Genomic DNA, 26,957 nt, shown 5'->3' on the forward strand with positions numbered 1-26,957 from the left:
GATGGAGAAAGTTACAGCTAAACGTATAAGAAAATGACTATCTAGAGAAAATGTCATATGGCTATGAATAAATAATGACTTTCTATGCGTAGTAGATACAGCCGATTTCCTATTCCTTCCAATCCTTCTTCTATTTCGACTTTTGTTCTTGAAATAAGAACCGAATATTCTTACCCAGTAATCATAGACAGTGCAGTAGAGAGATCGATGCGTGGTATAGATGATACTTATTATAATGATATCTTTCGACATTCAACGTATTCAGTTTTTGTCTCCGACGTACGCCAATATTTACCTCTATCATTTTATTGACTTTTATTTCCGGAATCTGACTTTAAGGGTTTGTATTTATTTTGTTACCGTGGAAACAAAGTTAAACTTATATTATCTATGCATGACACCCATGTATATATTCAGTGTAAGCTCGGATATATTGAATGAAATATATATAGTACGCTTTGCAGAGTTCATTCTCTTCGAATATCTTTATGCCCCATATTATAGCACCACATACATTAGTATATAAGATTCATTCGAATGTCAACGTTCGAAAATATTAAGAATTGTTATCATTTTTCTTTCCAAATGGCATATTAGTGTGTCTTTGTGCCCGTCTAAGATACATGTTAGAGTTATACACTACTCACAAAAATTAAAGGATATTAAAAAAATTTTTAAATATTTAAGTGATTATCAACATCCTGTAACTCGAAGAGAAATGGTCGTACAGTTAAAGCAAGAAAAGTAAATAGTAGCTTTAGTTGATTCCCAAAATTTATATTCAGATTGATGTACAACAGCGAGGCAGTTTAATGTCACCCTGTTGTCGCTCAGGTGATTTCAGTTTAGCAGCAAAATTGTTAAACCGAAAGTTGCTGTCAGTCTGCATGTCTGCATGTCTGATCATATTTTCCGAACAAGGGTGTTGATTGAGGGGTAGAAAGGGTGCACACAATGTGCCTGTATAGCCCCCGAAAAAGGGGGTAAATATTTGAAAGTGACTGCTCACTATTTAGCTTCATTACATTAATTAAGTGTCCAATTGTGACAACAGATTATCAAGCTGGTCCATATTTTGATATCAGTCTGTTACCATTGAGTATAAGACCAAAAATACGGATCTATCTGTTGCAATAGGAAAAAATTTTTAATTTTTCTAATTCTAACCTAGAAAGCTGTCATACACTAGTTGATATTGGCAGGCGCATATATACAAAATTTTGAGTAATGAAATAATTTGCTTGATATTTTTGTAACATGTATTTATTTTTAACTATCATTCGTCGATACACAACAGTAATCTTTAGGAATTTGATATAAGATATTATACTGCGTGAGAAGGAGTGAACTAAGACGATTTCAGAAGAGGGTCAAGTAAAAACCTCGTGCGCTGACATCACCCGGTTGGAAATTGCATTTTCTCCTATGCCACGCACTATATTTTTCATATCATTAGACTTTGTCGTAGTAGTTTATAAGTTAATAAAAATTTTGGGTTCACCTCTTGATTTATTAGCTTCTGAACGTGAAGTACTGCTAAATTCTGATGAAGAACATAATACTAATGATTTTTTTACATTTTAATTTATTTTTGATGAAGAAGATTGTACGCCGAATAAGAAAACTTAATGAGCTAAACAACATAAAATTTTTATTTAATGAATTACATTATTAAGGAAAGTGATTTAATAAAAAAAAAGGAATACAAACTTTAGTGAAGGAATCTAATGAAAGTTCTATTAGGTAACCAGTAGTAAATCTAATTGGTAAAATAGCCCGGGTTTTCATAATCAACAAATCTTTTTGACTTCTAGTTATCAAAACTTGCCAATTCATATTGTAAATTGCTAAATGTATTCCTGAACTCTGAAAATAATTGTCTTAGTTAATAATAAAATATTTATATTTCATATTTCTTAACGCGCGAAATAAATTTAAACATAATTGGTTGCCCTGCTAAAAAATCCGATAAATTTTCTTATAGCTGCATGTATGGCCCTCCCTGATTAAACAACTGAATTCAATCGAATTCAAAATTTTAATTCTGTTATATTCTGTCGAATTTTGCAAAACAGAATTCAACTAAATTGAAAATTTGAATTTGAATTAAACAGAATAAAACCGATTTAAAAATTTCAAATTCATTTTAATTCAGTTTAATTCGGATTCAGAACCAGAAATTGGAGAATTTTTTTCGAATTGATCAGAGTTAAACCGAATAGAATTATTTAAATTCGCTTTGATTTGGACAAATTCTGGTTTTCCTGCTGAATTAGACAGAATTCATTTTTAAGTTAGGTACCGAATTAACAGAATTTATCTGAATTAAATAGAATTGAAAATTTAATTCTGTTTAATTCAATCTAATTCAGTTGTTTAATCAGGGCTATATTTAACTGTAGCACTTCTCATAGAACTCATTCATTCTTATAAAATTTCTATGGGAATTGATGAGAATCTATTAAATTTTATGAGATTTTCTAACCAGGGTGCTTTCTAAAAATTAGCGGATTTCCAAACACTGAAAAGCCGTTTAATTTTTATAAAAAAAAAATAAATGAATTTTTGTAGTACTCTTGACTTCAAAGTTCAGATTTTTTTATCTAGAATTTTTTTGATTTCCTTCGAAGCGTTGAAATGAATTTCCGAAATATATGAAAGAGGATTTTTATTAAAATTAAATTTCGTGATTAGTAAAAATATATAATTTTATACCTCTAGTGTTACTTCATTGCCATACCAACAAAATAAAAATATTTGCAATAACATGCATCCAAGATATATGACCATAAATATAAACTCAGGACTCATAAAAACAAGCTTCGTTGATGATTGGACGATGAGACAAAGTATCAGAGAGCTAAATGAGTATTGAATAAATATTATCGGGGCAAATAAATCATTAGACTGTTGGGAAAACCTGCATTGAAAAAAAATAAGATCTTTATAAAACGATTTTAAGTAATTTCATAAAAATGTACTCAACTTTAATATAATCCAGTGATGATGAATGCATTGCCTAATAAAATTACGTTCACTCTTTCTTATTGTGCAAACCGATCCACTAGTTTTGTTATTCAGTTTCTCTCCATTAATTATTTCCACAAAATTCTCTAGACGATTTTTCAAAATTTTCAATTGACCACAATTTCGTAAGAAAACACCGTAAACAACGGTATCAAATGAGAATGCAATCATGGAGGTAATAGAAAGTGCGATCATTTGATGAAAATATGCGACCCAAAATCCAGTACTGTTGGTATGGCGATAAGGGAACCAGCCACTGATCGGAAGTGTTTTTGTTGGAATATTATTTAATACCGAAGCACTGTTTATAACAACTACTGCAATACACACTGAACCTCCGTACTTTTTGATAAGATTTCTGTGGTTAAACAAGAATACCTTGAACAAAGATATGAATTGTGAAAAGTAATATTGTAGATAAATTAAAAAAAAAAAACAAACTTTTCTTTTGTATCGTACTTCAATAGTATGTTTGCTTCTTCAGCGCATCTGACTCTGCAGATATTTAAGTCGAATAATTGTAAGACATTTATTATTTCTATGCGCTTCACAATAAGAAGAATCAGTTTCGAACAGCCGATTATAAATGTTAGTGACATTGACATATTTTGGACAATATCTTCGAAATTTGTTGTGTGAAATAAATCTACTAAACAAGATATGCAAAAAGTGGCCAGTGTTAAGGCGATTGTTAATGTATATATATTATATAACGTTCCTTTTCGATTTGTGTTCCACTCGAGTGGTTTCCACCCACCGAAGTACTCGAGTATCTTGAAACTATAGGGAAGAATTTTCATGTTGACTCGACGAAAATTTGTTTAACAATGAGGGTTAATGTTACGGGAAGCTCATAACTTACAGAAATAGATAATAAAATATCAAAGGATACAGAAAGTCACAGCTAAACGTTTATGGAAATTACTATCTAGAGAAAATGTCATATGGTTATGAATAAATAATGACTTTCTATGCGTAGTAGATACAGCCGATTTCCTATTCCTTCCAACCCTTCTTCTATTTCGATTTTTGTTCTTGAAATAAGAACCGAATATTCTTACCCAGTAATCATAGACAGTGCAGTAGAGAGATCGATGCGTGGTATAGATGATATTTATTGTAATGATATCTTTCGACATTCAACGTATTCAGTTTTTGTCTCCGACGTACGCCAATATTTACCTCTATCATTTTATTGACTTTTATTTCCGGAATCTGACTAAGGGTTTGTATTTATTTTGTTACCGTGGAAACAAAGTCAAAGTTATATTATCCATGCATGACACCCATGTATATATTCAGTGTAAGCTCTGATATATTGGAAGCAATGTAAATCTTGCAGAGTTTATTCTTATCGAATGTCTTCTTAAGTAATGTTGTATCACCTTAGTTACTAATGATTAACAGATTAATCAAAATTTTTGAAATGGAACCGATGTTAAAAAATTTTAAATACGTCTATTTTGACACAGTTCTTGTTATATAGTTAATTATACAAATATAATAACAAATATTTTTAATTAAAATTGAATCCTTATCACCGCATGAATAAACTAATTGGGCTGACTAATTATCTGACTCAATATTCACAAACTGAAATTACCGTAGATAAAAACTTTTCCACACCACACTGAAAAAAAAAACCGTCTTCATCAGTTAGTTCTTAGGCCCAACGTTGTATCTCATCGCGATTTCACTAAGCCGGATCCCCAGATTAAACAACTGAATTCGATCGAATTAAACAGAATTAAATTTTTAATTCTATTTAATTCAGATAAATTCTGTTAATTCGGTACCTAACTTAGAAATGAATTCTGCCCAATTTAGCAGGGAAACCATAATTTGTCCAAATTAAAACGAATTTAAATAATTCTATTCGGTTTAATTCTGATTAATTCGAAAATAATTCTTCAATTTCTGGTTCTGAATCTGAATTAAACTGAATTTGAAATTTTTAAATCGGTTTTATTTTGTTTAATTCAAATTCAAATTTTAAATTCAGTTGAATTCTGTTTTGCAGAATTCGACAGAATATAACAGAATTAAAATTTTGAATTCGGTTGAATTCAGTTGTTTAATCAGGGTCTTCTTCTAGTTCCATTTGCTCGCACAACAACTTATTAGAAGTCATTCTTGATCACGGGTTGCAATTTTTAGAACTCGCTTCCACTCGAAGTTACGTCATCAGAAACTTTAGATGAATTTCGAAGCAAATGCTATTTGTATTTAATGAACTTAGATCAATAAAGCCATAAGAGATTAAACTACTGTATGTTATAGAATGAGTGAGTAAACATCTGAAAATTCTATAGCTGGAAAATTTTAATTCTAATTTATATTGTATTTCATTTATTTTATTATAATTGTTCTCATTAATAATAATAAAATAACATCAATACTAATCTGTGATCACAAGAAGTATTAGCTCCATGATCGTAAATAAATAAACTAAACCAAACTAAGATACTTGCATAAGACGCATTGTCAGACTCTACCGCTACTTCTAAGATTCCCTGATAGCAATTTTAACTGCAAATCGTCATCAATTTGAAAATTAAACTTACCTGAAACCTACGACCGGTTTTGGACAAGAGAATACCAGCAAAAGATGAAGAGCAACTCTGGCTATCCGGATTAACAACAAATTGCTATTTCTAACAGACCGTACACCGCCATCTTGTGCTCTATTCCCACACTCTCTTGTCATTTGGTATCGACTCAATGGTAAAAGTTGCGTTTTACTCAGGCTACGGTTTTCAGGGCACTAAGAGCCCGACCCCTTTTGATAATTTCCGTTGTTCTGCAGTGTCCTCTAGATGGAGTTACGGCCTTGTTCAATGTTTTGTTATCAGCTTGCCAAATACCAGCAGCCTTATCTCTCAGTAACAAGTGTAATAACATAAATATCATATAAATAAATTTGCTAAAACAGTGACAGTAATTGTACATAATGGAGTAGGCATAAATATAAAAAGCAAATAACATCTCAAAATATCAGGATTTATACCAAATAATTTAAATAAATATTTACAATTATAATAACACTATTAAATCGACAAATTATGTAAGCATCCAAACAATTAACCAAAAAAATTACTATCATAGTAATAATAATATTTTTTATAGATAAAAATGTCTGATACCCGTAATTTCATAGCTGCCATTAATGAAGTTAACATTGATAAACTTAAATCATTGATAACTTCCACATCGACTTCACTTTCAACATGGCCGGATAGTTTTGCGATTCTCTACCAAGCGGTAAAGCTTAACCACAAGGATATAATAGACTACTTGCTGCACAACAACGCTCACGTTAACAAAGTAAACAGCTATTGGTCCCAATTGATAACCAACAAGAGTACGCCGTTGCATGCCGCCGTCAAAAACAAGAACGCTAGTGTCGTACAGCAGCTATTAGACAAAGGAGCCAATCCGAATGCTCAGGATGTTTTGGGTAAGACGCCATTACGTTACGCAATTGAGTCTAATGATATCAAAATGGTGGATCTTTTGATTCCTTATTCGGACATTAATTTAGCGGACAATTATGATCAAACTCCGGTTTATATTGCTGTTAAAAAGGGTTATCTTGATTTAGCGAAACATCTTTTGGCTCATCAAGCAACTGCTAATTGTATTAGTAATTATAGGTGTGAAAAACATCATACTCCTTTGCATGCGGCGGTCAATAATGGGCAGGCTGATTTAGTTAACTTGTTAATTGCTCATAAAGCGAACATTGAAGCACGTAATGCTAATAATATGACATCATTGCATATAGCTATTGATCAAAATAGTTTGGAAATAGCGGAATGTTTGTTAGCAGCTGGGGCAGATGTTAATGCGGTTTGCAGATTAAATTGCCGTGAAAACTGTTCAGCGCTTTGTCTGGCTGCGATGAATGGCAATGATGATATGGTTCAGTTGTTGCTAGCCCATGGCGCAGATATAAACGCTAAGAAATCAAGTAGCATTGTTCCGCTTCATGCTGCAGTGCGTAAAGAACATTTGGCGACTGTTGAATGCCTTTTGGCTCTTGGGGCAGATATTCATAAGCGAGGGGTTGATAGATGTACGGTCTTACACACGGCGACTTGTAATAAAAGCATTGAAGTTGCTGAATTTTTAATTAGCAAAGGCGCTTCTGTTAATGGACGCGACATCAATGGTGTGACTCCTCTGCATATGGCAGTTCTGGAAAATAACCTGGGATTGGTTGAATTTCTGCTGGAGCACGATGCAGACATCAATGCAACGGGTAATTTGTTTTTTAAAGACTGTACTCCGTTGCATTTAGCTGTTACTTATTGCGCCAAAGACATGGTCCAGTTACTGGTGTCTAGAGGCGCTAGGATTGATGGTCCAAGTGCTAGAGTTGATGGCCCCAGTCATAAAGCTGATGGAACAGGTCCCAGGATTGATAGTTCCGGTCCCAGGACCCCTCCAGCTACCAAAACATCTGGTCCAAATGCCAAGGCTGATGGTCCCGGTTCCAAGACCCCTCCTAGCACTAAAACAGGTCCAGGAACCAAAACACCTCTGCGTATGGCCATTGATGGTAACCATTTATCAATAGTTCAGTGCCTTGTTGAGCATGGGACTATCGATGAACGTACAACAGCAATTCATCTTGCTGTGGAATCTGACAACAATGAAGTCGTAAAGCTTCTTCTTAAAGCCGGTGTTTACATCAACACTAAAGACGCAACCGGTCGTACTCCCTGCCATTTATCAGCAGCCAATGGCTATCAAGGCATACTGCAAACAATTCTTGAATTCGGTGGTGATGTCAATGCACGTGATGTTGCTGGACGCACTCCACTGCATTATGCCGTCCAACGGTCCCAACTTCCGGTTATCTTAATGCTCCTAAAGTACGGAGCCAATATAAACTGCCTGGACAATGATAAACAAAGTCCGCTTTTAACTGCCTTCAATTCCAGCGCTTCTAGAGCACTATTCGGTGATACTTCAATCGAAGATTTGGATTTGATGCTACTCCTTGCTCAGCATCCTAAAGAACCATTGCTTAAGGTGTTACATCTTCTGATAAAGCATATAGTGATGCTAAAAATGGCCCAATTGTATGTTTGCAAAGAGAATCTTAATTCAGTACCGCGTAAATTTGAAGAAGTATTTGCTGATGAATGTAAAATTGAAGTTGATAAAATGAAAAGAGAACGAGTATTTAAGAAAATTACTTGCTGGGATTTATTACGAATAACTGATAATTACTGTGCTAAGTTAGCAAACAAAATTGATTTATTGGGATTACTTAATTCAGGTGAATATAAAAGCAAGTTTCCTATTTACTATCCCATGATAATGAACCAAATGCTGAAAGCAATTGAAAGAAGTAAATTATTGAAACGCACAGAAGATTTATGTGAATTTTTAGTTGATAGCTTTAATATGCCTTATCATTGCATTGAATTAATAGTTAGGCATTTGGGTACCGATGATTTGCGAATGCATGTTAACACTGCGGAGCTAAGGGCTGAAGATTATCAGCACTGGGAAGAAATGGCTGAAGAATTTGAAGACCGGCGAAGAAGACAAGACAATATTATATTGTTTGGAGTTCCTGAAACGGGAACGGGAATTGATGCTCGAGGGAACAATGACGAGGAATTGGTTGGAAGAATACTCCATGGGTTGAAGCAAGTGGTACCTGATGCAAAATGCTCTAGGATTGGAGAATTTGAAACTGGAGTTCCAAGACCGCTGAGGGTTGTCGTGGGTGAAGACAAAGTTGATGCACTATTGTTGGAACACAGCAGACTCAGAAGATTGATGATGCTGCCCACTGTCTTGCAGGGGATCGTTATCACCAGAGATTTGACGGTAATGCAAAGAGAGCAGGGAAGAGTTAAAAGGGAGAGCAAGAGAAAAACTGCAAGGAGATCTAGGTGACGGGGTTCGGATTTGAGATTTGAATTAAAATTTTTTGAAATTAGTCCTTGGATTAAAATTTTTTATTTTCAAATCTCGTTATTTGAAGTCATCAATTTTAGGGAGGTTCCGATCCTCGATTTTGTTTTGAAAATTTTTTTTATTTTTTAATTTATTCTTTGAACTAATTATTATTATTTTTTTTTTAATTTTATCAAAATATTTTTTTTGTAATTTTTAAAAATATCAAGAATTGTTTATTTTTTTAAAAATTATTTATTATTTATTACAGTATAGAAGTAACATGTATAAGTAATTATTGTTCATATATATCCAAAATAATATATATATATATACATGAAACTTTACATATGTATAAAGTTAAATTACATATATATGATAATTAATAATAGTATCGAATTTTAAATAAAATCGCTTTTACAATTTAAATAAAATTTGAATTTTTTTTTCGTTCCTGTCAAAAAGCCGGATTTCTCTCATTCATAACTTTTTCTAAGAATATGTAGTCATAGGCATAGTTGTCTCAAGAAGAGTGTAAATACTCCGGGTACTATCGGTTTTTTTACCCCCACTCTAGAAAAATTGGATTTTGTAAATTAGTGAGCAAGCGCGTGCGCTTTTCTTTTTTTTTTGGGAAGGAGAAAAAACCCGAAGTAAACTGTTGTTGGGACAATTATAGACATGATATATAATTTTGCTGTCATATTCTATATATATTTATTGATATTTTAGTTGTATAGCCTTAAAAAATAAGAATTTCATTTGAACGATAGATTTCAAATTTTTTTATTTTTGAACTTAAATTTAAAATATCGCTCCATGTTATCAATTTTTATAAGGTTATGTATGATATAAATACATAAATTTTTAAATATTAAATATACTAAAAAAATAGTTGATAACAATCGAAATAAATTCATCAATTTAAAGATTTGAATATAAATAAATAAAAATGTTTAATAATAAATCAAATGATCCGGAATTTTTTTCATCGACAGTCACTACAGAAACGTAAGTAAATATATATTAGTGTCAGGTATTTTAGTAATTTTGAAATTTAATTTGTTCTACTAAAAAAAATTTGTTTAGATTTTCTATTAAATGTTAGAAAAAGTTTAAGTATTTTGTTGTTTGTTGCCGAATAATATCGTAAGAATGATGATTTTAAAAAATTAAACCACAAATTATTTTTTCTATATTTATTAGAAAGTATAAAGACTCTCACGCATCAAGATATTTTTTTAATTGATTTAAACCAAGAAAAAAAAATTTTAAATTCAATGCATCCCAAGTAGCACAGAGTCAACTTTAAGATGTCTTTTAAAAGGACAAGACAAATTTGTTTTTGTTTCAAAGTCATCTTTTTTGGTATGAATATGACATGCAAATGTTGGTTCCGGAGACAGAGACAACTTGTGTTGTTTTTCCTGTTTCATGTCAATTGAAAAGTCGTTTAGATGACTTATTTTACCACTATTTGTAATTTACTTTTTGCCGTCACTTGTGTTAAGTCTTTTAACTAGGTATTTTTTCGGTGACATAAATTTCTGATTGTTTTGTCAACATATTGATGCCTTATTGGCAAGGTAAAAGGTAGCCTAAAAACATATCTTATAGACGTCATTTTAAGACATGATAACAAATAGCTGTCTTAAATTTAACAAGAAGTCAACAATTTTTTGTGCCGCTTAGAATTAAACTCAAATTTTCCAAGAATTTTTCGCCCATATTATACACATATTTTTTAGGCCGACAACAATGAAATTCTTAGATTACCAAAGTAACGGACACTAATATAAGTATTATAATTTTACAAATTTTTATTTATGTACTATACTCATTATTATTATTTTTTTTACAGTGAAAAATCATGTCATTCATTACAAACAGATGACTTAATTTATAAAAATAAAAACATACAATCTACTATACAACATAGTGTTGAGGTAAATATATAATTAATATTTATTACTTCATATATGTATACAAATATATATTGCACGTTAAAATATTATTTTTTATTTATTATTCACGCCCACGCAAATTACAATAATAATAATTCATGGTAAATTTACTAATCCACCAGATTTGTTTTTATTTATTAAGAAGAGAAGATGGTCTTTCAGAATACCTTCTTTATTAAAATTCATAAAACTTGCGACATTATTAAGCATCATTCCAAGAATATTCTGCTAAATTTTCGTAAAAAAGTATTGAAAAATAAGCCAATGGTAGTGGGGAGAGACGAGTCACCTAAAAAAAGCTTTTATGCGGTAGTCAGGATTAATCATGGCTGCCTTATCTGAAATCAAAAAACCAAAAAGATTTCTTTAGTACATAAGTTTATTTTGGATGTTAACGAAGGATTTTTTAAAATTACTACTTATTTTTTAAGTAAACAATAGGAGCAATTTTCAGTTAAAATCAGAGTTTTTTTATTGCACCTTTACCGAAACTTAAAAAATGAATATTTTGTTTATTCCTTTGTTTAAATCCAAGATAAACTTATGTACTGTAATACCAAGTGCGCACTTGGAATCTTGCTTAAACAATATCATTATAAGAATAATTAACCGACACTTTTATTAATATCTTGTTAACGATCTAAAGTAGAATATACTTGTATCAACTTTACTGATGAGCCCAACAAGTAGATTCGGAGCGAAACTGATTCATAATAACATTTTTAAAACTTACATTCTATTCTATAAATGTATGGTATTACAGTGCGTACTAAAATTATTAGTCTACATGTAGTCATTCATGCAAAACATAGAATCTAAGACATATTTTGTCAATTAAGTAGACCAGGAAAGCCTTGATTCCTTTAATAACAAATAATAATAACAATGCATACATTCAGCGTCATAATGCTGCTCTGCGAGTACTTTATTACCACCTTAGTCACACGCACGGTATCGATAAGACAGCAGTGCTGCCTTATCTGCCAGAAGATATTCCGCAAGTTATTGAGAATGACCATTGCTGCATTTATTGGATCGTGGCATTCGCAACAACTCGGAAAATTGGCCACAACAAACCTGATATCGTGCTCTTCCATAAAACCACTCAATTGTTCTCAGCACCTACTGAATATAACATCGCAGTTACAGAAGAGCACAAACGACAGATATATCAGGATCTTCTGTTTGAAATTGACAAACTTTACCCAGGTTACCGTGTCAGGCTTGTCGTACTCGTTATTGGAGTCCTTGGAGGGATGAAACAGTCTTTTGTATCTGCACTAGCTAGAATACCAACTTGTTCGTCGCAAGTTGTGTTACTGGCATCGGAGGTACAGAAGGCTGCTATTCTCGGATCTCTCCGACTATTTAGGCAACGAAACTTGGCTTGCTGCATTTGCTAACCATATTGTTGATGGAGCAGCCCTCAGTAGAGTCGGACTACCTCTTGAAAATTTAATTAAACAAATAATAATAATAATAAATTTTAATTAAGACACAAACAGAAGCTGGGCAAGCACCGAAAGACGTTGCTGTTGATTATGATAAATTAGCAGCATTTTTAAATAAAGTAACGCCCAAAGTACTTGAAGCACTTGATGAAATATATGACAATCATACTATTAATTCATATGAACCTATTGGATCACGTGACAATGATTATCAATTGAAATTACTAAATAAATTTTCTACCATTGATGAATTTGACAAACAGGTAAATGATTTTAGACTAATTAGCAATCGTTAATCATCAGAAAGTCTTCGATAATAAGCTAATTAAAATGATTGGATTTTCAGAAAAAAATAAGCTCATTGAGTTGGAATAAAAATGGCGGAGCTCTTGCTGTGGCGTACAGTAACAATCACACTGCGTGGTGCGATCATCAATCGCGTATTAAATTTTACAATTTAAATCGCAATGATGATAAATTGAGTGAAGCTGAGCTCAAAAATTATGAAACTAATTCATGTGTTACATGCTTGGCTTATCATCCTATTGAGCCGTCTATTATTGCCGCTGGTTTATTTAATGGTAATTATTATTATCTTACTTTTAAATCTTATTCAATACTTTCACCAGATTTCTCGCTCTAAAACCAGGAAAATGTTACTGCCATTACAACTCTTAATCTAAGAGTAGGGTTGCGATGCGTCCTGGTTTCTCTTAAATTTTATGAGTACGAAAAACTTTAACTTTTTTATTGCCTTTATTTAATTTATATTCAGTAAGAATTTTCATTCCATTTAAATATTGTTCTGATGACGGAGGCAATACGTCTCCTTCTTCTTCAACTTCATCAGCCCAACTGGACTTAACGTCATACGCTACTGGCATTTCTGTTGATATAATTAATTAATATTAATTCATTATTTATAATTAAAATATTTTTTTAAATTTAAATTATGGGATTTTCCAGACATCTGGTTTTTAAGAGTCCGGGGCAATCCAGGCAGGTCTTTTTTTGTCCGGGTTTTTTACCGTCCAACTTTTAAAAAGTTAATAATAAAAAACTATTTAGCGGGTTTATTTTTGTTTAACAGTAGGCAAAAAAAGTAAAAAATTAAAACCCAGTAAAATTGCTGCCATACTTTTAACTAAATATAATTTTAATATTTATGATTGTTTGAAATATTATTATTATTTATAAAGCAAAGACGATGTTTTAAAAAAAAAATTAATAGTGTTGCTAAATATCTGCGAGATTAATAAAATAAATTTAATAAAAAAATTTTGATCAATAAAAAAATAATTAATAAATAAAAGTTGATCATAATTATTTAAAATTAAATTATTTTAATAAAAACAAAAATATACAGTTTGGTTTAATACAAAAAAATAAAAAATGTTCGTTAAAAAAAAAAAAAAACCTGCTCCGTTTGTTTATTTTATTAAAATAATTAAAATTTTCAGTTGTCTGGTTTTTTTTTTTAATATCCGGATTTTCGAACTCTCATTTCCGGAGTTCGAAAAAAATCAGTTTCTATACAAATTTTTAATCAGGTTTCCTTACTAATGTAAATATGATTATTTACTTATAAATAAGAAAAATTTTAATTTAATAGGTGATGTATTACTATGGAATATTGCTGATAATTTATCCCAGCCATTACAAATTATCGTACATAATGAAGTTGTAACATCATTAATGTGGCGACGTACAACAATAACTACAGATTCATCATTATTGATAACAACAAGCTCCGATGGTTATATTTATATAAATAAACTAATTGACAATTTCACTGATTCAAAACTTATAAATCGGTACTAACTTTTTTGTAAAACTTAATTTTATATCCTTATTCAATTATACAATTGGACGTAGATAAGCAATAACGTAAATAAGAAATCATTTGGTACCAAAATATCACAAATTTATTTTTTTGGCTACGTTAATGCTTATCTACGTCCAATTATTTAATTGAACCATTAAATAAATAAGTAAATTAATTTTTACAGATTCAAAATTATAAAAGAACATAATCCAGTTGAAAATAGTCGACCCCCAAGTGCCAGTGGCCGGTATGAACGGACTATAGAACCAGGACTATCAATAACATGTCTAGATATATCATATAAAAACAATGATATATTTATTGTCGGTACTTTATGCGGTGGTTTATATAAATGCAGTTTTAATGCGACGACTCCAGTCCAAGGTGTGTTAATTATTTATAAAATAATTATTTATTTTAAATTACTAACAACAGTTGTTTTTTTTTTTTTTTTAAGGAGACGAATCATTGATTGATCCAGTTGTTGATGAATATGAACGCTGCGATGGTTCTATTGTTGATTTAAAATGTCTGAGTGTACATGATATTTTAATAACTTGTAACAGTAACAAAGAAATACGTATTTTTAATGTTACTGAGGTAATAATTCATTATTTTATTTTACATAATTAGTGAATTATTTATTATTTATATTAATTTACAAGCTTATTATTTTAGATGACGATGATACGGATTATTAATATGGAACATACTGTAACAGGATTGAACTTTATAAATAACATTATAGTAACATATGGCGCTGATGAGATGATCAAATTTTTTAATGTCAATTCTGGACAAATTTGTTCGGATTTGAAAATAAAATGTCAGAATCATTTAATTAGTTCCCTAGATATTTCGTTAAAAAGGTAATTTTTCTATTTATTATTACCCAAGTAACTCCTGTTTAAAAATATTGATTGAAAAGAATTAAAAATGATGAAATGATGGTGCAGCCAAAAGTTTCTGACTTAAGGCCATACTATTCCTTCCCCAGCAGTTTTAACTTGAGATCTTGAGCAAGCCATGCGCAGGGTAGATTCAACATGCTTCTGGCACCAATTTTCCCCTAGAATTGAATAATAACTTCACCAAAATTCTTGTGTAAGGTTAGCATAAGACTGCAATTCAAATCTGCCTCAAATATCTGGAGCAAGACCCATAGGTGAATGGTGACGCTAGCAACTATCGAACTTGAGAGTAGGCTTGTACAAGCCTTGAAAAAAACTGCTATATGGGTAGACACAGTATTTTTTTCAAATAGTTGAAGTAATTAATCATACTTCACTATTCTTAAGAAAGTTTTATATAAATCTGTATCTTAAATCTTAATTGGGTCTGCATAATCAGTCTTGGACAATTCTAAGGCAAGAAATTTCTGCAAGATGTCTTAAAAAAATGGGCGTGTTTCGTTGAACTAAGTCCTGAGTGAACTTAGTTAAGCCAAACACGTCCAATATTTGTATTACTTGGCTAAGATCCTTGTGTAAGACCTATTAGTTCAGACTTGCTGAAAAATTGTTTGAAGTATCTGCAGACTGCTGCCTTTACTTTGTTACTTTCTGACCCGTGGACAAGGTTAAAAAAATAAACCCGATGTCTTAAGGGATTCCGCAGCAATTTTTTCTTACCATTGTCATATTAAATATCTTGGTTAAAAATTGCTGCAGACTGTTTCTACAGATTACGTAAATCTTTAGGAAGAATCTTAAGTAAGACTTGATGAAATCTGCAGATACGAAATCCATCTTGTTTAAATCTTCCGTAAGAGACTTGCTGAAGGATTCTCGTCCACTAATTTATCTAACTTTTAAATAACACATATTTGTGAAATTTCATATGTGTCATAGGTGACATTTTGATCCTTGCGTGAATAAATGACTAATTTTTTAAAATGGCAAAGATTAAAACAATGCTGCTAATATATATAACTTGTATTTATATTTTTGTTGCAGAAATACTATAGCTATTGGTGATGTACTTGGTAATTTAGAAGTATGGAAAGTTCCACCTCAAACAACAATTAACTGATATTATTTGTGATTGTAATTTTATTAACAGTTTTTTTGCACATTTTTAATAAACAATTTTATAAAAATAAATCTTTAATTTATATTTTATTCTTTGACGTTTTCTTTGGTTCCCAAATTGACTCCTGGTTAAAATCTAAAACGAAAATAAAAATACTCGTTACTTAAATGTGTCATTGAGTAAATTTTAAACAATTTGTTATATTTTATTTTTGAATATATACATATATTTTAATTCAAAAACCTTGTAAACTATCTGTAGATCATCGACCTTGGGAATTTAAGTATTCTCAAAATATGTCCTTGGAATTTGTTTCATGTTTTGAAACTAGAGTCACTAAATCTGAAAGATAAATTTCTTCATCATTTGAAAAAATAAAATATTACATTTTTTTCAGTATAACCTTCATATATATATGAAGTCAAAGACCCATTATTTTTTTTTTTATAAATTATCAGTTTTTCAAGTAGGACAAAAAAAAAATCGCCTGAATATATATATGGTTTAAAAATGAGATCAATGACTTGAAAAAAAAAAAAAAATGATCAAAATTTTGAATAAACAAAATAATCTCATTATTTAATATATATGATAATTGATAACAAATATAAAAACAAAAATTTCCAAACGACCTCAAATAAATTTAAAGATTTACTTGACTGAGATGACCTAACTCTCGAGGTCACACTGGTCATCGGCCGGGTCATGACCGCCAGCTTGAATAAAATTCTCAAAACAAAAAAAATAACTAAATATTAAAAATAATTCATACCTGCCATCATTTAATGGATACAAAAATTTTTTTTTTTATCATAATCTCACATCATTAAATTTTTCTAACAAAATAACGAGACCAGTACCCGGGCGATCAATAATTATTTTGCTTAACTTAGAAAAATATTTACAAGTATAATTTTTTTTTTCCTAGTTCTTCATATATTTTATGGGCATTAAAATTTTTTAAATTTATATACAAAAGTTTTAAAAATTTTTTCACTGGCCCGTGGTTGGTCTTATTACATTTTCTTGAATAATTTATTTTTATTACTCGATGATATTTTCTGTTGTCATGTTGTGAAAAAAAAACTTCCGTGTCCTGAAAAATAAAATTATTTAATTTGTCTTTAAAAAGAATTTTGTTTTCTTTTTTTTTTTTTTTTTCTGTTCTTAAAAAAACATTTTGTTGTCCTGAAAAGGACATTTTGTTGAGTAAATAAAACTCAAGTTGTCTTACGTGGTGAAAAATTTGCGGGCCCTGAAAAGGGCCCTAAAAAAAAAATTTACAATTTTAAGTTAAACATAAATTCCAATCAATCAATCAAATATATATAATCTATATAAACGGGCAACTATCATAATATTACACAATCAGAGAAAAATGAACCAAAAAACAAAACATTAAAAATTTCCATCATTTCAAAATATTCCAAAAATTGAGCCCTTTTCAATAAACAAAATTTAATTAATTACAATTTTAAATTTTCCCGCTTACAATTATCGATTATTAATGAACGTATCAATTGTTTATTATTGAATTCCAAATATTTAAATTTATCAGTGTACTGGCTCATGTGATTCATTAATCAATTAATTACATACACATATATTTATATTTAAATATATATACATATATAATTAATCAATTAATATATATTAATTAAACATATATTAAATTAAACTTGTTCGATGGCTGTGAGAGGATAAGGACGGTTTTATATTTATCTTCATTAAATATATATGTTATAGTTCATTATTTTTTTTTCATCACTATTATTTGTTCTTTTTTAAAAAATCATTTCTTCTTTCTTCCCCTTCTCTTCCTTTCATTTCTTCACTTCATACTCCCTCCCTTTTTATTCTCCTTATTTTCTCCTTCTTTTTTTTTCTTCATTTTAAATTTAAATTGCCGAAAATTTGAATCTTAAAAAATGTCGTTTTTTTTTTTTATTAAAAAAAAAAAAAAACATTTTTCTTTTCTTCTATTATCTTCTTTATAAATTTTTCTCATTTTACTTTCATGAAAAACTTTACAATGAAAAATTTTTACAATAAAAAAAATGTTTTTTATTATTTTTTTTTTTTTATTTTAAAAAAACATTTTTCTTTTTCATCTTCATCTTTATTTTTATTTGAATCTTTTACTTCTTATTAATACTCGCCATCATTTTAAATCATTATCATCATTACGCATTATTTTACTTTCTATTTATTATTTAAAACTCTAAGATCTATTTATATTTTTCATTATTATTTATATTTATTATTTAATATAAATGCAAAAGTTTTGTGGATTCATAAAATTGTTAGAATTTGTCTTTGTGTTTTAGAAAGTATATGATAAGATTTTATTTCTTCCTTTATTTTTTTATTTCTTCCTTATCACCTTATTCTTATTATTCTCCTTCTTCTTATTTATCATTCAATCTTATATATAATTCTTTCTTTATATTTAATCGCTTATTTATATTTTTAATTAGACTCGTGTGATTTTTTATTGTAGATTTTAAAAAAAAACAATTTTTTTTCTTGATCATTACATAAATTATCATATTTTATGATTTATATTTCATTCAGTGATTGTTAATTTTTTTTTTGTATTTTTTTTTTTTTTTTTATATTTTTTTTACCACAATCGCTTGAGAAATATTTTTCTTTATTTTATTATCGCAATTTATTTATTTATTAAATACTTAATTAATTTTTTTTTCAATTAATTATTTTTTTTTTTGAACAAAAAATTTATTTAAATAAAAAAAAAAAATTCCAATAGAATTTCAAATTTAAAGAAAATTAATTCTAAATTTAATAAGATTCATTAATTAAAATAAAAAAAAAATTAATTTAAATTTTTAAAAAATATTAAATTAATTTGTTTAACTATAAAATTTTCCAATTAATGAACAACTTAATTAAAAATTTAATAAACAATTTTTTTTTAAACGTAATGACAAAAAAAATTGTTTTTTTTTTCTTCATATTAATTTCTACAATAATTAATTACAAATTATTAATAATAACACTTTTAAAATAACACGTGTGTTATTATTAATTTAATATTAATTAAACAACACACACTTGTCTTCTAAGAAAACTCGTCATCGTATAAAATTTTTTTTTATCATTATCATCATCATTATTGTGAATTTTTTTTTTTTTCTATTTAAATCCCTCTTTATCGTAATTTCAGTATCTGCATCTCATTAATTTTTACATCATTGTAAATTAACAATGTTATTTACAATTTACAATACTCGATTATATTTTTCATTATTATTATTATTGTTATTATTATCATTATTATTATTAATATTATTATCGTTATTAATATTACATTATATATATATTTATATATAATTATTGTTATTTAAATAATTACATATACAAGTACAAGAGAGTCATCTAGAATTTTTTTTTATAATCAATTAATTATACAAGATCACTGACGAATTTTCAATAGAAGTTTTTTTTCTTTTACTCAAAATATTTATTTTTTTAAGCCATTCGATTTTTATTATTATTTATATTATTAATGTAATTATTATTAATTATTTTTTTTTACCCATACCTTTGTGCACAAGACACAATTTAAAGCAATTAATTTAAACATTTTTGTTATTTTAATTCACAATTTTTAAATCAATATTTATTTTTTATTTTTATTTATTCGTGGATTTTTTTTCTTATCATTACAAACTGATTTAATTAAAAAAAACAATTTACGGTAATTAAATTTTTTTATTTCAATTATTTTTGGTAATTTTACTATTGGATTTTTTAAATTTTAAATGTTTAAATTAATTGAAGAAAAAAAGAAGAGTTTTGATTTCAACGAAAAATTGATATTTTTTTAATTTCTATAAATAATTTAAAATACGTATGCTTCAATTTTATATTATTACAATAATAAAAATAATACTATCAACTTAAAATTAAAAAAATCAATTAATTTTTTTTTACTCTGTTATTTTGGATCACTAAAAAAGTAGACGTATAATAATTGCTAATAATAAATTTAATTACAAGTTTACTTATTGTTTGAGTTGATAAAAAAAAAAAGTAATTATTAATGACTACTAATAATTTAAAATTTTTTAAAAATTAAGTTTAGTTTTGGTATCCAGTAATATAATAAAAAAAATATGATGCAGTAAAAATAATAAATTAGTAAACTTATAAAAAAAATATTATTATTCCAATTATTATAATTATTATCTTTGTTTTATTTTTAATAATTTTTATCTTTTTTGTTATCATTAATCACATGTAATATATAAATATAAATAGCTTGCAAATACCCAGATTGTTAAATAAAAATCTGCTTAAAAAAAAAAAAAAAAAAAAAAAAAAAAAAAAAAAAAATTAATAAAAATTAAACAAAAATAATATTTTAGTTTTGAAATTAATCAATAGCTCAACTTCATTTTTTTGTAATTCTTTCTCGATTGTCTTTATCATATTTTTTCATAAATATATATATATATATATATACATATATATATACATATGTATATATTTATTATTTTTACGAAATATTTGAAATCGGCCACATTTTACTTAAATTTAAATTAAAACAAAAAAATGTATATTCTATTTAAATTTGTACAGAGGATTTATTTATATATGTATATATATATTTTATCTATCACGATTCATCACATAGATATGTAATTATGTAATATAATATATATTAATATTAATTAAATTTATAATGTAAATAATATCTTTAATACTAAAAAAAAAAAAAAAAAAAAACAAATTAAAGTATCGGTAGACCGTCATCACAGTTAAATTTAATTAATTAATTTTTTTTTTTTTTTTATTTTTCATATTTTCAATTTTTCTTTCACGTACTGAACTGCGCATTTTTTTTTCCAAATTTTTTAAATTTATAGGAAAAAAAAAAATAATAATTTTTCTTCGAAAAAAAAAAAAAAAAAGACAATGCACAGAAAATTTAACAATTATTTACAAATAATTTTTTTTTTATTTTTAATAGTTTTTTTAAACAATAAAATTTTAATTTAAAAAAAAATTAATTATTTTTCTGATTTATTAATTAAATTAATTTATTAATTATATTTATAATATGAATTAATAAATTAATTAAATACACAGTTATCAAGTACGATCAGTCTTTATCATATTTTCAATTAATTAATTTTTTTTTAAAATTAAAAAATTTGATGGCCTTGAAAAATAATAATTTTAGTTTAAAAAAAAAAAGTTCATAATAATTTTAAAATAAATCCTGTGGCAGTTTAAATTTAAAAGACTCTCGAGATAAAATTACTAATTAATTATAAATTTAAAAATAATTAATTACAAACTAAAATAAATCTTTAAAACAATAATTATTACTTGTGGTTTAGATCATCAGTTTGCAATTTACATATATATATTTTTAGAAATATATATATATGTATGTATATATTTATAGTGTACGCGTTTTAATTTTCTTTAATTATTTAAAGTCCGTTATAATTAAAAATTAATTACATTAAATGATAATCTAAATTACAATAGTTACAACTTTGTACATTTATTAATAAAGTTCACTTGCCCATATAGATTTCATGTTGCAGTTGTTGTTTTTTAAAACCAATAACTCCTCACTCAAGTGTAATACAAATTTGTCTTTGTATTTAATATTTAAATATTTGAATTAACACAGTATTGATCCTTTCATAGTTTTATCAAACGTTTTTTTTTTCATTTTTTTTTTTTTTTTATTTTATTTAAAAACGTAAAGCACTATCACTGGAACGGGAACTTATTTATAATTTAATAGTCTTTTTGATTAATTATTAATTATTATTATCAATAATAATAATAATAATTATCATTATTAATAAATATATGAATTAATAATTAATATATCAAGCTTGGACATTTAAAACCACTTTTAAATGATTGGTTAGCAAATTATCGTGTAATTGTTGACATTCAATTGGTGTCCAGTGACTCGGTGGCTGTGGCAATGCCGCTGCTGATGGTGGATCAGACCATTTTGAACCGGCAAAATAATTATTCGTTGGACTACCATTTCCTGATGATCGTGATGATAATGATGATGATGTTGAGTAACCAGAACTATCGTTACTACGCGAGTAGTATGAACTATTTTTACCACATGGGCTTAAGCTTAATCTTCCTGTGGTGATTGGATTGTTGTTGTTGTTGTGGTTTGGAGTTGTTGAGTTTGAATATTTATTGTTGTTATTGAAATACGTAGATCGCGGTGTGGCACGAGAGCGTTTTTTTGTGCTTGTATTGGGTGATGCCTGTCTCTCCACTTTGTTGTTCATTTTAGGAGTTGAGTTCGTCATTTTTATTTATTTTATTAATTAATTTATCTTTAGAAAGTTGATATTTTCCTAATCCGGCAGGTCAACTTATGTCTATAAAATAAAAAATTAAAAAGATACTTAATTTATTGTTATTACTCTTAGTGTTGTTTAGTTTAATTATTTTAAATTGGCAATCAATTATGCAGTTTTATTAATAACAAAAAACTAATTAATTTTAATATTAAGTAAAAATTAAACCTCTATTTAATTTTTGAAATTAATATTTTTAGTTACAACTCTTGATTTGAAATTGAGACATGAAAAGTCAGTTGTTTCTACGATTTAATTATAATTTATTTAATGAGCTTTGTAATTTTATGAAAAAATTTATAAAATATGAATGTTTCATTATTATTTTAAATATGATAACTATTGAGGAGATTTTGAAATAAATAATTTGTGGAGTCTCGCACGAAATAATACATAAAATACATCAATAATAAAACAAGTAAATTAAATAATTTGTAATTTCTTATATTCATAAGTTATATTAATCATAAGTTATTAAAAATATTAATTAATGTAGTTATTAGGATTTTAAATATCTATTAATTTTTATGCGCTATTATTTAGTATTTAAAATATTTAAAACGTCGTCATACGTTTAGTTATTGAAATAAATATAATTTTTTAAATTAATTCTAGATAATAATTATTTAAAGAAAGTATATACATGGTTTAAAGTCATAATTTAATCATTTTCACTGCATTGATAACAACAATATAACGAGGATCTTACTGAGTATGACCCGTAAATTTATTTACAGAAAAAAAAATTAAATAAGAAACTTAAATGATGAATGAGTTTATCGACGAGTTGCAAGCTACGGAAAGAGCCAGCATTTTTTAAATTTTAGTCATTTAGAGCAAAGTATCCGTCAGACTTATACTAGTATCCGACCGCCTATATATTCTTCCGACTACTCATCTTCCAATAAACAATTTATTCAAATCCCACTAAATTATTATTTTAATGAAAAATAAACGGCAGCTAAATACTGATACTTTTTAGCCAAATAAACTTATTTCTACTTTTTTATTTTGTTAATATATTTTATCGACAATTATAAACATTAATATGCAATGTAACTAGTCTAAAATCAACTTAAAAACTTCTAAACCTATTTGGGCATATGAATTTATAATAAATAATTTATCACGGGCTTTTTTTAAATCTAAAAAATGGATTATTTATTCCAGTTATTTTGTAAATGAAACCCGTCTCATACCCTGGCTATCGAAGGGTCAAAAAAAATAATTTACAAAATTTTTAACTCTGTCAGATAATTAACTATCGTTTGAGTCACACATCGATATATTTATAATTATCAAAAAACTCTCATTATTTCAAGTTATTTGTTATTTTCGTAAAAAAAACTATTAGTACGTAAATACTATTCTGTGACGAGTTGAACGAGTACTCACATCAATATCTTCAGACAAAAATTCATCAAAATATATGTTACTCATCTAGGTAATAATTAATCAACATATATATTTAATAATAAACATTTTATTGCAATATATCGATGTGAGTACTCATTCTACTGTTAATTTTATCTAGTATCCAAAAATGAAAAATAAATCTAGCTGAGAGCTCGAAAATGTTATTATTAGTAAACTTTTGAGCTCTTTGAGCTCAAAAAACTGCTGAACCACAAGTATGTATATTTTGCCAAAAAAAAAAAATAATATTTGTCCGTCAATATATTCGGAATAAATTAACCGATTTTTTGTATAACTTATACACTACTCGACCGATCGACTCCAAAATCTAATCAGTTCTCAAACTTAGTGAACCCTTTCAATTGCCACCAAATACATTCAAATTGGTTGATTCATTGTAAAGAAATCGTTGGACAAAAAGGTTTACATAAACACATACACACACACGCTCACACGCACGTCCGCTTGAAAGTAGTCCAAATAAATTCGTAGAACCTCAAAACGTAATTTAATGAAAACTCAATTTCCGAAAATGGGACCGAAACCAATAACTTTCTCTTAATAAAAATTTTGAATTATCTAAACAGAATGTTAAAAATTATTTACACAAAAAAAATTTGAATATTTAAGAATTCAAAATTTTTTCTTTTCAATCACAGGTCATACTATTATAAAAATATTTAAAATTGCTATCAAAAGTCTGCAACCGTCAGTATAAAAAAAATCATATTGTGACAGAGTAAAACTGGAGTTCAAAATGGCTGCTCTATAAACAAGTCCACTATAACCTGATAATTTAAAGATAAATATAGTAATTAACTTAATCCTCGATAAGCCATCATCTAGAATATATTTTTCTTATCAGTACGGGTGTTAAAACTTATCAGGTGTATTTACTGTCAAATATTCCCGCTACCAATTAGCCAAAATTTTTTCAAATATACTAGGCAATTCTGCATCAAGGATTTAAATGCGTGATTAATTTAATTCGACTAATTAACAAATCATTAAGATGAAATGAGCTCCAAAATTTGAAAAGGGAAGTACTTATCGCCAGATAATACTTAAAATGTAATTATACAGGTCCTCATTAAAAGATAATTCTACGAACAAAGAAAATAATCAGGATAATTTGTAAGATTTTAAATTTCTTCACTCTAATAATTCCTTTGTCCCAATATGACCTCTACTCTAGATATTTAATGATTTGAAAAAAAATAAAATAAACACGTGTTTGAAATAAAATCCAAGAAAAAAAAAAATAAGAATTTAATAATAAATATTTAAATAATTTACCTTGAAAATCCACGGACTTCGTAACTGCGCAATAATTCTTCATAAATAAAGGAAAAAAAAACTAAAATGGCGTCCTCTACACACATATGTGTATATATATATTTATCCGTAACGATTTTAAACAAAAGAAACAAAACAGTTCGAGATTGACGTGTCACACACAGGGATCCGTTAATAAAAAAAAAAAACTCACGAATCAGCAGTTTTTAAAAATGAACTTTCTCTTCTTCGTAAGTTTCTAGCTCTTGCTCGTTCTCAAAATATCGACTGGTTGAATCGTATATTTTTTTTTGTATAAAAAAAAAAATAGAGCCAGCTGGGGACGAACGCACAATATGGCCACCGCTTGGCTTCACTTCAAAAATATTTACGCCTTTGTTACAAAACCACGTTTTAATTATTTATATATACATATATATGTATATATAATTATTTATAATTCAAACTCTTATTAAAATCTGGCTGTTTAAATTTAATACTATCGAAAATTATCATTAATAAATAATTAATGATTTGTAATTTCAAATAAATTTTTTTTAATACGTAATAGAAGGTATTACGTGATATATTTATTTAAAATAAATAAAATTTTAAAAAATAATGATAGTTATTATTAGTAAATTATTGTGAGTAATTTAAATTTAAATAATATAATGAATAATATATTTGTGGTGATTTAAACGATAAAACAGCACAGACTGAACTGTTGTTATGTCAACTTCTTACCACGGATGTACTGACACTGGGCTGAAATTCAATTGCGCATGATTTCAAATACTGAACTACTCGTCCCCTCTCTAGACAATCGACGCCATTGTTGTTTTACTTTCCACTCCAATTATTTACTTGTTTTATTTCTATTTTTATGAATCACTATTAAGTTTACTTACGTATTTAAATTCGTCTTATTTTTTTACCGTTTTTGAATTTTTATTTTCAAAAATTTATTCATAATTATCATAATTTTAATGTCATTATCTTATTTGTTATTTAATATTGCAATTGATCTGGAAAGTGCAGGAATCTGACGGAAAATTAATTCAAATTTTTTAGCGGGAGATTTAAATTTTTATGATCCTGAACTTAACAGATATCCAACAATTTTCGGATTTTTTTTTTTAAATCAATTGCGAAATAATGAAAAATGAAAGTATGCACATGTAGAAAATTTAAAAAACTCTAAGTGCAATTTTTAAAAATATTTGTTTTTTTTTTAATTTATCGTTTTAAAAAGAAAACTAAAAATTATTAAACGTCAACTAACTTCATTATCGTCGATAACTTCAGTATCATAAATTTTCAATTTTTGATTTGTCTGTATATTTATCTATTTTTACATAAATATATCACTAACACATTAATTAATTTTACAGAAAATTATATCTGATAGATTTTTTTTAGAAGAATGAAAGGTTTTAAAAATTTTTTGATTGGGTTTTTAGACGATTGAAATTATAATACAAATATGACTTATTTTGAATTTGTCACTTTTAATTCAAATAAGAGACTTGAGTAAGATCTGGTTGAAGATTTTTAAATAAAAATTCTTGATTTTGAATTTTATCAGAAATTTTAAAAACAGTTTTATTCAAAATTTTCAAATGATAAATTTTCATTTGGAATTTTATGAGAAATTTTTAAAATAAAATTTTAT

General features: G+C 27.3%; 4 protein-coding genes and 1 long non-coding RNA gene across 5 annotated transcripts; 2 read left to right on the forward strand and 3 right to left on the reverse strand.

Moving 5' to 3' along the window:
* Positions 1–1,246: 1,246 nt before the first annotated feature.
* Positions 1,247–5,758, reverse strand: LOC103580877 (odorant receptor 46a). Its single transcript, XM_014440372.2, has 6 exons — positions 5,592–5,758; positions 3,469–4,657; positions 2,987–3,385; positions 2,716–2,920; positions 1,711–1,866; positions 1,247–1,633 (listed from the first exon to the last, which is right to left on the reverse strand). Exons 2-6 carry the CDS (start codon positions 3,825–3,827, stop codon positions 1,586–1,588), a joined length of 1,167 nt encoding a protein of 388 aa, XP_014295858.1. The 5' UTR covers positions 3,828–4,657; positions 5,592–5,758; the 3' UTR covers positions 1,247–1,585.
* A 145-nt stretch (positions 5,759–5,903) lies between these two features.
* LOC103580876 (putative ankyrin repeat protein RF_0381) lies at positions 5,904–9,352 on the forward strand. The gene is made up of 2 exons (XM_053738156.1): positions 5,904–6,091; positions 6,154–9,352. Exon 2 carries the CDS (start codon positions 6,160–6,162, stop codon positions 8,941–8,943), a length of 2,784 nt encoding a protein of 927 aa, XP_053594131.1. The 5' UTR covers positions 5,904–6,091; positions 6,154–6,159; the 3' UTR covers positions 8,944–9,352.
* A 164-nt stretch (positions 9,353–9,516) lies between these two features.
* Positions 9,517–16,298, forward strand: LOC103580949 (cytoplasmic dynein 2 intermediate chain 2). The gene is made up of 9 exons (XM_014440368.2): positions 9,517–9,954; positions 10,805–10,889; positions 12,403–12,621; positions 12,705–12,939; positions 13,971–14,172; positions 14,368–14,567; positions 14,641–14,783; positions 14,862–15,052; positions 16,139–16,298. The coding sequence occupies exons 1-9, from the start codon at positions 9,896–9,898 to the stop codon at positions 16,212–16,214; spliced, it is 1,410 nt and encodes a 469-aa protein (XP_014295854.1). The 5' UTR covers positions 9,517–9,895; the 3' UTR covers positions 16,215–16,298.
* On the reverse strand, positions 16,270–18,802 carry LOC128667563 (uncharacterized). Its single transcript, XR_008403496.1, has 3 exons — positions 16,987–18,802; positions 16,458–16,556; positions 16,270–16,349 (listed from the first exon to the last, which is right to left on the reverse strand). It is a non-coding gene; the product is annotated as an uncharacterized LOC128667563 (long non-coding RNA).
* A 2,602-nt stretch (positions 18,803–21,404) lies between these two features.
* Positions 21,405–26,031, reverse strand: LOC103580874 (proline-rich nuclear receptor coactivator 2 B). The gene is made up of 2 exons (XM_014440367.2): positions 25,304–26,031; positions 21,405–22,612 (listed from the first exon to the last, which is right to left on the reverse strand). Exon 2 carries the CDS (start codon positions 22,538–22,540, stop codon positions 22,091–22,093), a length of 450 nt encoding a protein of 149 aa, XP_014295853.1. The 5' UTR covers positions 22,541–22,612; positions 25,304–26,031; the 3' UTR covers positions 21,405–22,090.
* Positions 26,032–26,957: the final 926 nt, after the last annotated feature.

This window comes from Microplitis demolitor, chromosome 4, assembly GCF_026212275.2.
Source record: "Microplitis demolitor isolate Queensland-Clemson2020A chromosome 4, iyMicDemo2.1a, whole genome shotgun sequence".
Taxonomy (NCBI): domain Eukaryota; kingdom Metazoa; phylum Arthropoda; class Insecta; order Hymenoptera; family Braconidae; genus Microplitis; species Microplitis demolitor.